This window comes from Haliaeetus albicilla, chromosome 12 (genome assembly GCF_947461875.1).
Source record: "Haliaeetus albicilla chromosome 12, bHalAlb1.1, whole genome shotgun sequence".
Classification (NCBI taxonomy): domain Eukaryota; kingdom Metazoa; phylum Chordata; class Aves; order Accipitriformes; family Accipitridae; genus Haliaeetus; species Haliaeetus albicilla.
The window spans coordinates 39347865-39362302 of NC_091494.1; the positions used below are offsets into that span (position 1 = coordinate 39347865).

The 14438-nt window shown below is 35.8% G+C and overlaps 1 protein-coding gene across 15 annotated transcripts in view; it reads right to left on the reverse strand.

Moving 5' to 3' along the window:
- Positions 1–318: 318 nt before the first annotated feature.
- Positions 319–14438, reverse strand: part of BPTF (bromodomain PHD finger transcription factor) — a 57221-nt gene continuing 43101 nt past the window's right edge. For 11 of the 15 annotated variants that reach the window (XM_069799311.1, XM_069799314.1, XM_069799316.1 and 8 more), the window contains 8 exons: positions 13759–13841; positions 11836–12061; positions 11041–11396; positions 7492–7665; positions 6399–6591; positions 5276–5360; positions 3213–3399; positions 319–1224 (listed from right to left, as the gene is read on the reverse strand). In XM_069799311.1, the coding sequence (XP_069655412.1) occupies positions 1188–1224; positions 3213–3399; positions 5276–5360; positions 6399–6591; positions 7492–7665; positions 11041–11396; positions 11836–12061; positions 13759–13841 (1341 nt within the window). In that variant the 3' untranslated portion in view covers positions 319–1187. Of the gene's footprint in view, positions 1985–3212; positions 3400–5275; positions 5361–6398; positions 6592–7491; positions 7666–11040; positions 11397–11835; positions 12062–13758; positions 13842–14438 lie in introns of all 15 variants that reach the window. The other 4 variants (XM_069799318.1, XM_069799315.1, XM_069799321.1 and 1 more) reach the window with 2 other exon arrangements.

Genomic DNA, 14438 nt, shown 5'->3' on the forward strand with positions numbered 1-14438 from the left:
CAAAGATATCATTACACGTGGTACTTTACATTCCTAGAGTACTTGGCAAAACATCACTTAATTCAGCAATGGGCGGTGACATTTCACAAAATACTTCCTACCACGTTATCTGTTACAGTAATTTTGGCACCACTGTAGAAATTTTATGAAGGGATAACAGCTGCTTAAGGATGAAACGTAGTAAACACTACCTTTGGAGCAAAACGAAGTCAGATCTCCCTGGCCACTTCCCTCCCCTATTACCTGAAATATCTATCGTTCTGAACAGATCCCCAAAGTGTACAAACATATTAGCGCACACTCAAAGACACCTACATCTGTGGGGAGAACAATTATCTCCATTTATTTTGTTTCATATACATCCATATTTTGAATTTTAATACAAAAGAAAAAAATTAGAATCTGACAAATGTTTACAAACAAGATACCTTCAAATAGATTTTACTCATTTCAGTCTGGTGCAGAGTAAATGACAAATTGTACTGTTATATTCAAGGCAACAGAGTCTGTAGTCCACGACCACTTAGCCCAACTTTTATGCAAGCTTAATTGTTTTTATCTACCATGAATGATAAACTCATTGTTGATTCCCAGTTCTGTGTGTGTGCACATGTGTACATAGCAGCTCCTTTCATAGAAAGAAAAGACATCTAGAGGTCTTCTTGTACTTTTACCTACAGGAATCATGTTAAGATACAGAATGGATTACATGTAACCGGGGCTGGATTTTATAAGAAAAAATAATTAGCTGACAAATGAGGGCAGCAATAAAAAAGCGTCTTTTTTGCAACAATAAATAAATACAGTCAAAGTTTTCTGTGTGGACTTTAAACCAGCTTCTTCACTGAAGAACAGACGTGGCATTTCCATGGAGTTAAACGTGACCCCATTTACTGTATCTTTTTTCTTGCTCTCTTTCTCTCTCTCCTTCAACAAAACAAAGTTTTCCTGCTTCTGCCACAATAGTACAACAATTTGATCTTGACAAGAAAGTGGTGCTGCTGATTTTTATTTCTTTGTCCTTTGGACAAAATAAGCCAAGAATATAATTTGACTGTTGTGACCAATAAAAACGCAGTTTACATCAAGTCTTGTCAGGATAACCTGACTAAAAACATCTGGCTTCTTAATTAAAAATTTTCAGACAACCAGATTCTTGCTCGTGTGTTAGGTTAACACGCTGAACTCTAAGAAGCTGTAGACTGCAGTTTGTTGTTATGGGACCTGCAGAATACAGAAGAAAGTGAAGAATTAAGCACCCTTCATTTTGGAGAACACAGTTGCTGCAAGGTGTTGCCAAGGGTAAATCACAGTGAGGGGATTACCACCATGTTGCTTCCATTTATTTTTTCCCTCTCAGAAAAAAGACCACTTAAAAGAATTCTCTCTGAATTTTAAGCACATTTTCTCCTACAGTATACAAATATTTCAGTACTTGTAAAATGCAGTGTGTCACTGGAATATTCCAAAATGCCTGAAATCAGTTTTGCTCTCATATTTACATAATAGTAGTCCATCAAAAGGAAAGCAAAAAGAAATTTTAAAATTTTGAATATTTATAATAAGGTATACTTTGCTTAAATTTATTCAAGAAGTCTTTGGATTAACTTAATAGAAAAAACTGAACAGGCATGTTAAAAATCACATTTTTGCTAATCAGAGTTCAGCAAAACTCCTCTTTGACGTTCACAGTTTTATTAGTGACCGAAAATAAAACAATAAAATACATGGTTTCCAAGATGAATTTTTCATTTTTCTCAATACAGTATTTGAGGAATTGGACAATTTTTTTTTGTTAATACAGTTATGTTTACCAGTATGACTGCTGGTAACAAAAAACAAAAACCCAACAACATTTACTTTTTAGACAAATGATCTGGATTTTTAGGGCAGTTTAATGTCATCGAATTGTACAATAAAAGAAAGTGACCCCAACATCCAGCTCTGATTCCAGTTAAAAAGTTCAGACTAAAGATATCACAATCTGCAAGAAAAGAAAGAACATGGATGGTATAAATGAAAAACAATAACAAATAAGATGCAGCAATGAAATTATTGTGTAAGCACAGTGAATGCTGGATAACCAGCTAAAGCAAGATGACAGAAACATGAGTTAAAAACTACCTAATAAAAATAATTAATACAGTATTAAATTGGAAAGAAAAATGCTGGACTAATTTGTTTGATCTCATCTCGTCTTATCAATCCTCCATTCGTATACAGAAAATTAGACAGCTTCCACAACAATGGATATAAAGTGAAGCTTTCAATTTAGTTAATTACAAATGGATATAATCCTGCATTAATATCTTAGGCTAGCAGTCTGTTACAGTATTGACTGTTACAGTTGGATGGACAAAGTTAACTACTATACATATACAATTTCTGAGTAATGCTGAAAGGCATCCAACATTTATAACTCAGTTACAGTTGGCCTATGTTGGAATACAGCAGTGATGCAGGAGAAATCTGTGTACTCTGTTAGTGTTTTCAGTAAGCTGGTTTTAGGAACAGCTGTACTAAATACCACATTATAATTTGACTAGTGCCATACAACTCCCTTGTACGTGCTACTAGACAGAACAGGCAAGCAATAAAAAAAATTGTAGTAGAGTTGCATGTTCTTTTTTAAACAGTAACTTTTCAGTTGTGTTTAGTTTTCCATATCGTACTTTAAACCTTACTTCTTCCCTCTGTTTCAAATATGGTAAGTTATAAAAAGATGGGAGAAGTAGGAAAAACGAAAGTATTTTAATTTCTTTCATTGGATTATCAGCTTCACAGAAGGATTGTCTCTTTTTAGCATCTGAAAAGTACGTACTGCACAGTAGAACACTATCAGAACTCAGAACACAGTATTTGTCCTGATCAGAAATTATTCTCATTAGGTTTTCTGCAGCAATGACTTAAAGTGCCATTCAAATTTTCTACATTTATGATACTGCCCAAATTTCCACCTAACAACTCATTTTGAACAAAGATTAGAAAGTAACCTCCAAAAAATAATATTTAAGCCTTCATTTTGACAGAAAATGACAGCAGGTTATTATAGAACAGATTTTTTTTTTTTTTTTCCTCTAAAAGAAAAGCAGTTGTCCAGGAAAGTGCATGGAGAGGCAAATCCCTGTATGAATGCAAGGTAAGCTTGTAAAAGCATTAAGGAGATTTTAGGGGACAACAGAACATCTATGATTAGGAACACTTTAGCTTACCTGCTTGCCTTAAATCCTTTTAGTTTCTGTACAAAGAATGATTCAAGAACTTCTGCACATTGGTAAAAAGGGGAGTCACTTGGATTGTAGTAACGACAGTTATCAAAAATTTTGGTCATATCTGCCACAAACTCCGTGACCTTTTTGTAGTAACGTTTCAGTATTCTTTCTTCCATGGTGGCAAGGTCTTTAAAGAAACCAAAGATTATTAAAATGAGACATTTTCATCCTCAACATAAGTTCACATTGTCAGATTGTGGGAAATGAAGCCTATCTAGGCTAGTTGCTTTTCCAGAAATGCTGGTTGTGAGGTGGTGACACCAGTAGGTCTCCTTCAGAATTAAACACTTATGCATGAATATGTTGTGTGCAGCTAAATTAAAATGCAAATATCAAAATGACCCTCGAAAACTTGGGTCTTTTGCTTTTTCTGAAGAAATTCAGGGGGGAGAGGGGGGAAGTCAGACAGTGGATTCAGCTACTTGTACTTTATTTTCTTTACAGCCCTCACTGAGACCAAGAGTTGTATGTGTACGTGTAATGGCTATCTAAACCTTCTGATTATTTATTGGAATTCATGACTTGCTTTGACTGAATTGTCAATTTCCATGGGCATATACACACTACCACATGGCACAGATGAAAGAGATTTCAAGTGCAGGATCATGCAAAATGCTAGTGCTCTCATTCTTACTGACTGGACACATTAATGAGACCGAATGGTGAAGTAAGCTGTAATTGTCCTATTTTAATGCAAATGTAAATTAAAAAGAGGGAGAGGAATGAGAAGTGCCAATTACAAATATAGCTGTCTAAATGTATAGTGGCACTTTTAGCTAGAAAAACAATGACCTGCCCTTGGAAAATGCCCTTAAAGTGCTTATTTTGAAATGCCAGTATTGCCAGAATGTTTGAAAACAAACATAAATGGGCCTGGATTACCTAGTGTATTTTTACATTTATTTACTTGTACACTTACAAGTGTATTTTCCTGCTACTTAAGTCAGAAAGAGCTAAATGCACTTTTGTTTATTTTATCCAATCATCATATGCTTAATTATATTATTATTATTTGAGCTTTTCTTTTAAACTTTAACCCATCAATTATGGAGTAGGAGTTGTTCAGCATTTTCATAATGGCACAATCCAAAACTTCAGAACAGACAAGGACAAAATTTCTAAGCAAAATATTGTTTTCAGTCAACATACTACAATTTTGCCAAGACACGAAATTTAACTTTCCTATTTTTAGGATCAGTAAGGAGTAGGTGGGAAAGCTCAAATGATGCACTAGCTCTCATTTACACATATGAAAAGGTATTGGTTCAATAACTGGAAGGAAAGGAATAACATTTAGCAACACCATTTCTGGCAGGAGGTAGATTTTCCCAAGAGGTTTCACATTCAAATGTTTATCTAGTTTATTCCTAGCTAACCAGTAAGGTCTAATAAAATCAGAGTAAAACACTGTAAAACCGCGGCATCTCTTCTTCCACTTTCCCCCACATACATAACATTTGAATCAATTCTTGTTCATATAGCTTTAAAGACAAATTACATATAATACAAAATTTAGTATACTATCAAGTCAGATGAAGATAATTTTAAACTCCATCTGAAGTTGCACATCACACTTTAATGTGTTAGTACCACTTCCTCCTCAGACTCTAGAGTACATACCCCACACTTTGTAGGAGGAACTGATGCAGAAAAAGACAGGAAAAAAACCAAGCAAAGCAAAATGTAGCAAAATTGTCCTCTTGAAATAAAGTAATTTAAAAACAGGAATTCTGTCCTACTGCTGCACTGAATTTCACATTTTATACAGTAGACTGACAGTATTTAGTGTTAAGGAGTCAGCCTAGAAGTAGGTATATTAAGCCTCATGAACTTTTACACATATCAATGAGAAATCACGTTGTCTCTGTTTGCCCAACTCCCCAAACTGTGAATTCTGCAAAACATATCTTTAAGATCCGTGCATGGAAATAGTCAGCAGATAATTAATTTGATACTCAAAAATCCAAATCCACTCACTCATGCTATTGCTCAGAAACACTTACCCATTGGTTCTTTAATAACACCATAATAATCTGGCGCATCATTGGGGTCTACTGGTTCTAGGAATGGCCATGCCATCTTGTGAGCCTGTCAGGAAAACAAGATATAATTACAAAAAAAATTAAGTTAACTTAGCACTATTTAGTAGCTAAACATTTTCATTATACTTTTATCTGCTTGGGCCTAGAGTTGAACTTAAAGTGCAGTGTTACATGAAAAGGTAACTAGTTCTCATTTGATGACTGTCTGAAGTTTTAAACTTCAGTGTCAACAATGGAGTAGTTGGTCTTCAAAACAGGAAACAGTGTGAAATTCAGACACAACAGGATACTGTGCTAAACAGGCTGCATAGAAAGGTATGTAATGAATTTACGGAGTGCTTGGCACTTCACACCCAGAAATGGGCTGCTGTTTTCACTTTCAAGTACTTTAATTTGTTTTCATAAATGTCTGTAAAATGCAGAACAATGCAAAGTATTACTCTTTTAGGATTTCTGTTACCACGCAATTATTTTACCAAAATTATTGAAAATTCCTTACAGTTAGAGCAGAAAAGGCATATTTGGGAGTGACAGATAAACTAGAAATATACTGTAACAGACTGATATAGTTCTTTTTGTCAGGATGCCATCATTCACATACTGGTAACAATTTTCTGTGAGAACGCTACTAAGATTAGTAACTCTGAGACTGAAGTGCAGAAGTGTAGATCAGAAATCACATAAAACTAATCTGAGAACAGAACGTTGCATCTTCTACATCCTGTTCAGTTAGGCTAATACTCTGCCTTTTGGTATTTTAAGTAAACCTGCTTCCTTTAAAAGCCTTCCATTGAAGAGATTGTTTAGTTTCACTAACTCAGAAGCAGTGATATACTAATTACTGTAAATATTCCTTGGCACAATAATGCCTATCAAGTTTGCAGCTGACAAAGTGGCATTTCTCACCAAAAAAAAAAAAAAAAAAAAAAGAGAGAGAAAAGAAAAAAAAGAAAAAAGCGTTGCTATTTCCTTTTAAAAAAAGCCTCAGACAACTGGAAGAGAAATCAAAACCTACTCCAAGACCCACTAGTTATGTCCCATACAGTAAAAAAGCACTCCACTTTGCTGCAATCCTTATTCTCACCTGTAAGGAACGTAGTACTCTTCTTAAACCTTCATAATCTTTATCAGTTAGTGGACTGAGTACAGTCATGGCATCTTCTGTGGACTGACATTGTGGACACACATATTCATCAATGAGATCTGCCTCACTTTGTAAAATGCCAACACAGCGCCCATGATACCAGTTCTGACATCGGTCGCAGCCAATGTAAAATCTGCAAGATCCAAAAAAGTGTTAGCGACTTGATCTATTTAATTTAAAGGTTACATTTAAATACATAAACCTGCAATCCCCTGCACACAAGCAGATACTTGTCATGATTTAATACAACAGTGTAACGTGATATTTCAGACTGACAAATTCTAATTACACTATTCAAACTGCTTTTGTATTTACAAACAGACTACATTACAGACCATTTCAAAATTAGTTCCTAAATTTTTATACTAGGCACTTTCAAGCAATCAATACTTCAAAAATCATTCCTCTGCTTTAGAGTTGAAAGGAACAGTATAATGCCAGAAGTCTCACCCAACCAGTATTCCAGAGCAATTCAAGATACATTTTGTGCATGCTGGACTACAACTAGGGATCTTGTTTCACTCCATACAAACATTTTTCATATGGAAGCTTCAGTCTTGTAGTTGAATACAGAAGGGGTATTCTACGACACAAAGCCTTACAGTAAAACATACCAACCATATACCCCCATACCAGAATTATGCTTTCTATCCAGATGTGACTAAAGCACAAAAGAATCCACTAAATACTACATTTGTCTTTTAATCTTTCTAACCATCCCTTGTTAAAAAAAGAAAAAAAAAACCAACCAAAAAAATCAAACCCAATTTAAAGTACACGGTTTTGGTTTTTAAAAGCAAACAAACAAACAAAACCCCAACACATTTTGTCCACCCTGAAAGCTTCACTTTTCCTAAACATTTACTGTACAGAAACATTTTGGAGAGGAAGACAATTACTGAAAAGCAATTTGTATTACGAATGAATACAACATATGCAGAATAACTTCTTTTTTCTTTGCAAGGAACAGGTAACCACAGTCAGAGCAGTTTGCTACCTAAACATTAAATAAGAGGTTCTTATCAGAACTCACTGTGACTCATCATAAGGTGTTCTGCAGATACAGTACAATTCCTCACTGCTGCCCTCTTGTGCCCGTTTACAATCATTACAGATGTACACATCCATTTTCTTAGCCTCCTTTTCTGTGATGCCAACACATTCTCCATGATACCAGTTAGTACAAAGATCACAGCCAATATAGAACCTAAAAGTATTCACAATGAAAATGACAATGTAATTGTCATTTCAAATGGCATGGCACTTTTCCCTGCATTTCTCTCTGATGCACTTTCTTGCTGGCCTACTTTCTTCAATTTTCTGTCTCAGTTTCCCTGCTTCCTAGCATTCTATCCTTATAAACTAACATCTCATGCTGCAGCTATACTGTCAGTAAGGTCACTTGGGTCAATTTTAAATTGACAGTTCATTAAAATGCACATCAATATGTAACCAGACTTTGACAAAACTGGGCTAAAAATGTGTCTCCAATGTATGTGTGAAAAACTGTAAAAGGCACAAAAAGACAAGGCCAAAGAAAAAGATTTACATTTTCAAAACCATAGCTCAAAAGCCACTGAAATATTTCCTTAAGATTTGAAAATGTAGGTCTCAGTTAATTTAAAAAACAAAAGCAAAGCGCAAACACCAACTAGGAGTTACAAGTATACTACGAAGAACATGCATACCAGCCATGTGTGGAATACATATTGGTATAACATGATACGAAAGAAAATGGGGCCAGGACATGGTTGTCATAATTTTAATTATTTTTTGGGGGGTGGGGTGGGCGCGCACTGAAAAACAGATATTAAACTACTCAAAATTGGAATGTGGACCATTCTTCAGAGAATAATGTCTACTCTCAGACACAACTATGTGACGGAACCAGATATGGTATGACACGAAGTGAAGGGAACCAGGTACAGAATCATGTGAATGGGACCTTGCACAGAATGATGTGACAAAACTGTAAAATATTATGCAAGGATGTTTGACATTTTGTGTATGGATATCTCAAAACATACCTATGACTAGTGACAATCAACCAGATGGGCGAAGTTACACATCCATTCTCTCTGCCTAAGCAAAAGCAAGCTGACTCAGAACCTCGACCTTCCTAGATTTTGGAGACCACCAACCACCTGCCACGTGCTGCTGTATGAATTACCGCCATCCTAGTTTGTCAGTCTGCAAGCACCACCCACTGGACACTACACACTAGCAACAGGACAGTAGCACATGTTCCACAAAACAAACATCTCTAATTTCTTGGGCCTCTGCATACGTCCCGCATACTCAGATCCTGCCTTTTCTCTTAATTTTCAGTCAGGCAAATCCTAAAAATAAAATAAAATAAAAAAAAAAAATCACACAACCCAACCTTCCATAAAGAACGGATAGATATAGCTCCTTCTGACAACTGTCAACAACTATTCGGCCTGTGTCCTCTTCCCAAGAGGGACTGTGTCTGTTTGAGCCTGGTTATCTGGAAGCACATTCATGTCCTGGTACAGATGCTAAACCCTGCCACTACAATGTGGAACAGGTGTCACATTATGCTTTAACAATTAAGTTGGAATCTAAGTAGGAATCTTAGAAAGATACCCTTACTGACCATCCCTGAAAACAATGAGCAAATGCCTATAACCCTGGAGTATCACAAATGAGAACTAAACGTAAAAGACTTGCAATAAAATACACAACACGGAATGACTTTTGAGGATTTACTACATCCTAAAAAATGCATAGGGTATTCATAATATACCACAAATTAGCTTTTCAAGCAGCACATCTATCTTTTCTGAAGTAGAAAAGAGACACTAGCACAAAGAGGAGTATCTGATGCCTATTCATATATATGTGTGAAAAAAAAAAAGTTTACCAGAAAACTGTTTTAAAACTTGACTAATCCCTTTCCGAACAGTGAAAGGATAATGTAGTTCAACAGTCCAGTCATCATTTGTAAGAACATAAAATTTAAAATTCACAAAAAGCAAAGCAGCAGAACTGCATCATATTGCTAAGGATACTACTAAGTTATTAACATTTCATTTTCTTCAAGTTTTATTCTGTGCATTTAAGCACAGTTCAATTCAGACCACCAAAATTCACTCTATGACCACATTTTTCATCAGCTTAATCAAATGCCCACTAGAGTCAACAAAAAGAGTTAGTCTGACAATCAAATCCTTTTGCTCATGGAATTTGTTCATCTTATTTTTGTGACAGTTCTATTACTTACTAACAACAGTAATACACAGCAGTAATACACAGACCTTTGTTCGGTACTACAACAAAATAAGAACAGGGTATCCTCCTAAATTTACTGGATGACAGAAAGCCTAACACAACGTTTGTTCTTTAAGCGAGACTGGTGACATCCCTTAGAAGTAATAATGAATTACCAACCAGGGCGTCAGAAGTCTGCTATTTCTACAGTAATGGCAGCACAGACAGTGGTCCAATTTCCCACACCGATGTAACGGTCAGAGCTACTGAACAACCAAGGTGAAAAAAACCCAAAGACCTCAACTTCATTAAAAAAAAAAATAATAAAAAATTAAAATCCAAAAAAGGCTAGAAGGAACCTCAAGAGGTCCTCTAGTCCTAGCCCTAAATTTGGAATGAAGAACCATTCCTGGAGTGAAAGCACTACTCCACCTCTATGGTTTCTTTCTGTTATCAGCATTTAAACCACCACCAAATGGCACCAATTAATACTTTTTGGTATTGTCACTGGTTAAGCAGATACATACTCACTTAGAATCAGTCTGAAGTCAAATTTATTTTACACACATCTCTACACAGCTATCAGATGTTAACCATTACTAACTACTGATGTTAGTCACTTCTAGCTTAAGCAGGAATGCATAACACTATCCCCCTGCAATCCACTAATCTTCCACTCCACTACTTACTAAATTTCTTCACAAGCTTTGTACATAGCATAAATATTTTTCCGCATTGACAGTCAGAATCAAACTACAGAGGACTGCAGTTTTCACTTTGTCAAATGCTTACATATTCATTTTTTATCAACCCTGGGATGTAAATTACAACACATGGAAACCATTTCTACCTGAAACATTGTCCAAAGTGAACTGCAGTCCAGTAACTTGGAACCCTCTTTACTGGCTCTTGACTTACAAAAAAAAGTCATTTATTGGAAGACGGTACCAAAGCTATTTCTAAAGAACATCAACTACTTGTTCACAAGAAATTGCTCAAACCAAATCGTCACTTGCTTCTGAGGCAGAGGCAAAACGGCAAAAGAAAGAATAACAGAGCGGAGGAAAAAAAAGAAAAAAAGAGTATGTGCATGTGAGACAGAAAGGTCATACAATGGAAACATGCAAACAAGTAGAAATATAAAACATATACATTAATAGTATAGATCAAGTATGTTAATAGTTTTGTAACTGCTAGTGGAAAACAGAGACTTTATTCTTTATACCTTAGTGATCACTGCAATAACACCTGATATGCTATCTCCAATTCTAGAACTACCTTGCACTAACAGCTAAATACTAAACCTAAAGCTAAGAATACACAGTAAAAGGCTATGGCATTCACTACTCACTTAGACTCATCATAAGGCGTTTTACAGATGCAGTAAAGCTTTGTGTCCTTCTTCGTTTCCTTTGAGGTAGTAGAAATCATTTTCTTTTTCTTGGACTTGGAAGCTGACGAATCTTTCTCCTCATCTCTCTTTCTCTTCTGGGAGGATACTGGCATTGGGACTGTGGTGGAGGAGGAGGAGGTGACGCTGGCTGCATGTTGCTGTGGTGGTGGTGGTGGTGGCAGTGGTGGCGGTGGTGGTGGTGGTGCAGCGGCTGCAGCCGCGGCTGCAGCAGCTGCGGCTGCTGCTGCAGCTGCAGCTGCCTGGGCTTTTTCTTTTTCTTTCTTAATTTTAGTCAAGTCTTTCTTTAGCTCCTCCTGAAGTATATTAAATGAATAAATAGAGAGGGAGGCACTTCATATGGTTATTCCAGGACAGGATTTAAGTCTAGACATAAATCCCATGCTTAACCAAAATGAAATAATTAAAACCATTTAAGTATGCAGATTTTTTTTAATGTGCTTAACCTACAATTCACATAACATTAGTGATGACACTCTTGGCCTGCTATGACCCACTAGCTGTAATTTATCAGAAGCTGTTTCAGGAAACAAGGTAATTTCAGTCCAGATGAAAACCAAGAAGCATAAAAAGGACATATACTAGCTTTGCAGAGATCCATGCAGCCACTACCAGAACTTCTTCCTGTATGTTTCCTTAGAATCTTACTTAGCAAAGAGATAAATTAAAGATTAACACAGAAGCATGCTCCCCAGCTTTAAAATCAAATGAGTCTTTGAGAACAACTGTCCATACCTGCACTTCAATTTGTAGATCTTTGTCCAGAAGTGCTCTTTTTTTCAATATTTCAGCTTTCAGCTGTTCTTTATGCTTGAAAAGCAGAGCTGAGAGTTTAGTAGCATTCTGTTTACTACGCTTCTGTTCCACACTCTCTTCTCGCTTTCGTTTCTTAGCTGCCTGTTTTTCTTCTTTGTCTATCTTATCCAGAATATATTTCATCACTTGGTTGCACACAATCATTCTGGGGAAGAAAGAAAGAAAAAATACATTGTGCTGAGCTGCCTATTTATCCCCAGTTGAGAACGCAGAATCGTTTAGCTCTCCAGTCTCTACAAGTTGCAAGCTAAATTACTACATTTCTTAAGACGTAGAAGGTAAATTTAGTAACATGCATTGCTCCCACTCATACTTATTTACTAGAACACCACTAGGAGAGATCAAGTCCCTAGTTAGGCTCAAGAGGGCCAGTCCCAATTTCATTTAACTGATGAGAGTACTAATCGTTCCTCCCCTTCCCCTAAAAAACTCCTAACAAAGCTTAGGCTTCAGTACGATGAGAGATATTTTCACTCAATCCAGTTTTCACAAACATGCTTGAAAGAAGCTGGATTTTGTTTATTCTGATGTAAGATAAAACCAAGTTGGAAGCCTGTAACTTCTTCTCAAACATACATTTCCACTTTCCAGTGACCATTACTGAGTTTTTGTGTTTTGGCATAAGGACTGACCAATATTTTTCAGTGTAGAGAATTCACTATAAAACAGTTCCCAATTTCTTCACTAATGACAACTCAGGATTAATTTTTCATCTGCTTTTTGTACACTAAACTGTAAATCTCTTTTCCTGCTCACTTGTTCTGCAATTTTCATTTATTTTGCTTGATATTTCAATTAGAAAATGAATATTTTGGTTCTTCTGAATTTACTTTTCTGTTCCCATTCTATTTCAAACCCACTAGAAAATTAAACACTCTTGTTGCCAGAGTGACCATGAAAAATAACCCCCATTGACATATAAGCTGAAAGCAAACAACAAAATAGCAATGGCTGGGACAGGTAGCTGCTGCTAACTCTGCAGTCTCAGGCTCAGACATACTGTCTTCTGATACACGCCTGTATTTTGATGCTAGTTAGAACTTTCTCTCTCTTTTTTTTTAATTTTTAATTGGACTTTTGTCAATCTAAATACCAATTTGGCTGACACCATTAAATGAAGAGTATATGACAAGACATCTTATTCTTTATGCAACTGTGACCATTAAGTGAGTAGCACCTAGCGATACTGTTGTAATCAACTAAGCTTGTCCTCTGAGTTGATGATCAAAATTTTATAAAAAAACACTATTCTTTTTCTTACTATCTGACAACACATACACACTTGTGATTATCCAGTTGAAGCAACTGCATGTGTGAAAAGGAGTCAAAATAACCCTAAGACAAATGACAAGCACTCCCAATTTGTGTTTAGCCGCTTCAAACATAAAATCTCCTGGTTTGTTGAATAGCACTATCTTCCAACTCTTCAATTGCTTCTGTAGAGTGGGATGTATAGTGGACAAGAGTGGAAATAAACTGCCACGATAAAGGAAAAACAAAAACCAGGCTTTTTTTCAACAGAATCATTCATTCTCCATTCTGTGCTCCTTTAAGGATGGTTTTTACCTTGAATTTAAAAACTGTGGCCAGCTCCAAACACATCCAATACAACGTTTCACTTTTAAAACCATACAATCAAAATAAAATTGAGAATATACAGGATTCAATTACTTAAAGAACATCATTATGAAAGTTATTTTTGAATGTTACTTTAACCAATTTTAGAACAGCAAAATTTCTTTAAGCAGGTTTTTACAAAACAGTGTTTTATTATACCACCATTAAAAGATGTTATAAATGTAAAACTTTCACATCTAAAGATGCACTATGATGAACATTCACCTCTGATTTTCTTCCCTCTCAGCTGGAGTCAGTGTCTTCTTCTGTTTCAAATGTTCTATGACAGCATTCTGTTTCATAACCACCTGTAGGATGATACAGAATCCAAAATAAAATATGAAAACTTCAGCCAGTAATTAATAATATTACTGGGAGAACCAGGACATTTCTTAAGTTAAAGAAAAAATTAAAGTGTTATTTCAGTAAGTGACAAAATAAAACTGATTTTATCAGGGGGCCAATGCTTGTTTAAAGCAATTATTTGAAAATTGAAAATTAACACCACCACCACCCCACCCCGGAGTAGGATATTTTGCTTATGTTGAGTTTAAAATTAGGGACTAAATGTAAATTGACAGTATTTCTTCAGTGACTGGTTGTTTTATTTTAAAAAACGGCAAGAGTCCATTATATACATATATATATATGTATGTATTTTTTTTTGAGCCCTGCAGCCATCCAACAACATTACATTTCAGATACCTCTTTGAAATCTCAGTTTCCTAGAGCAGGCAATGAAAGTACTGTACATGTGTTCTGAACATCAGCTCTCCTATCTATAACCTATCTTTCCTGAACTGAGAATAAAGATGTATTGTCCCAGCAGCTAGTGGTAAGTTGAATCAAGGTGCCAGAAGACTGCAAACAGGGTACAATTGACTTGATGTGCTGAATTAACTTAG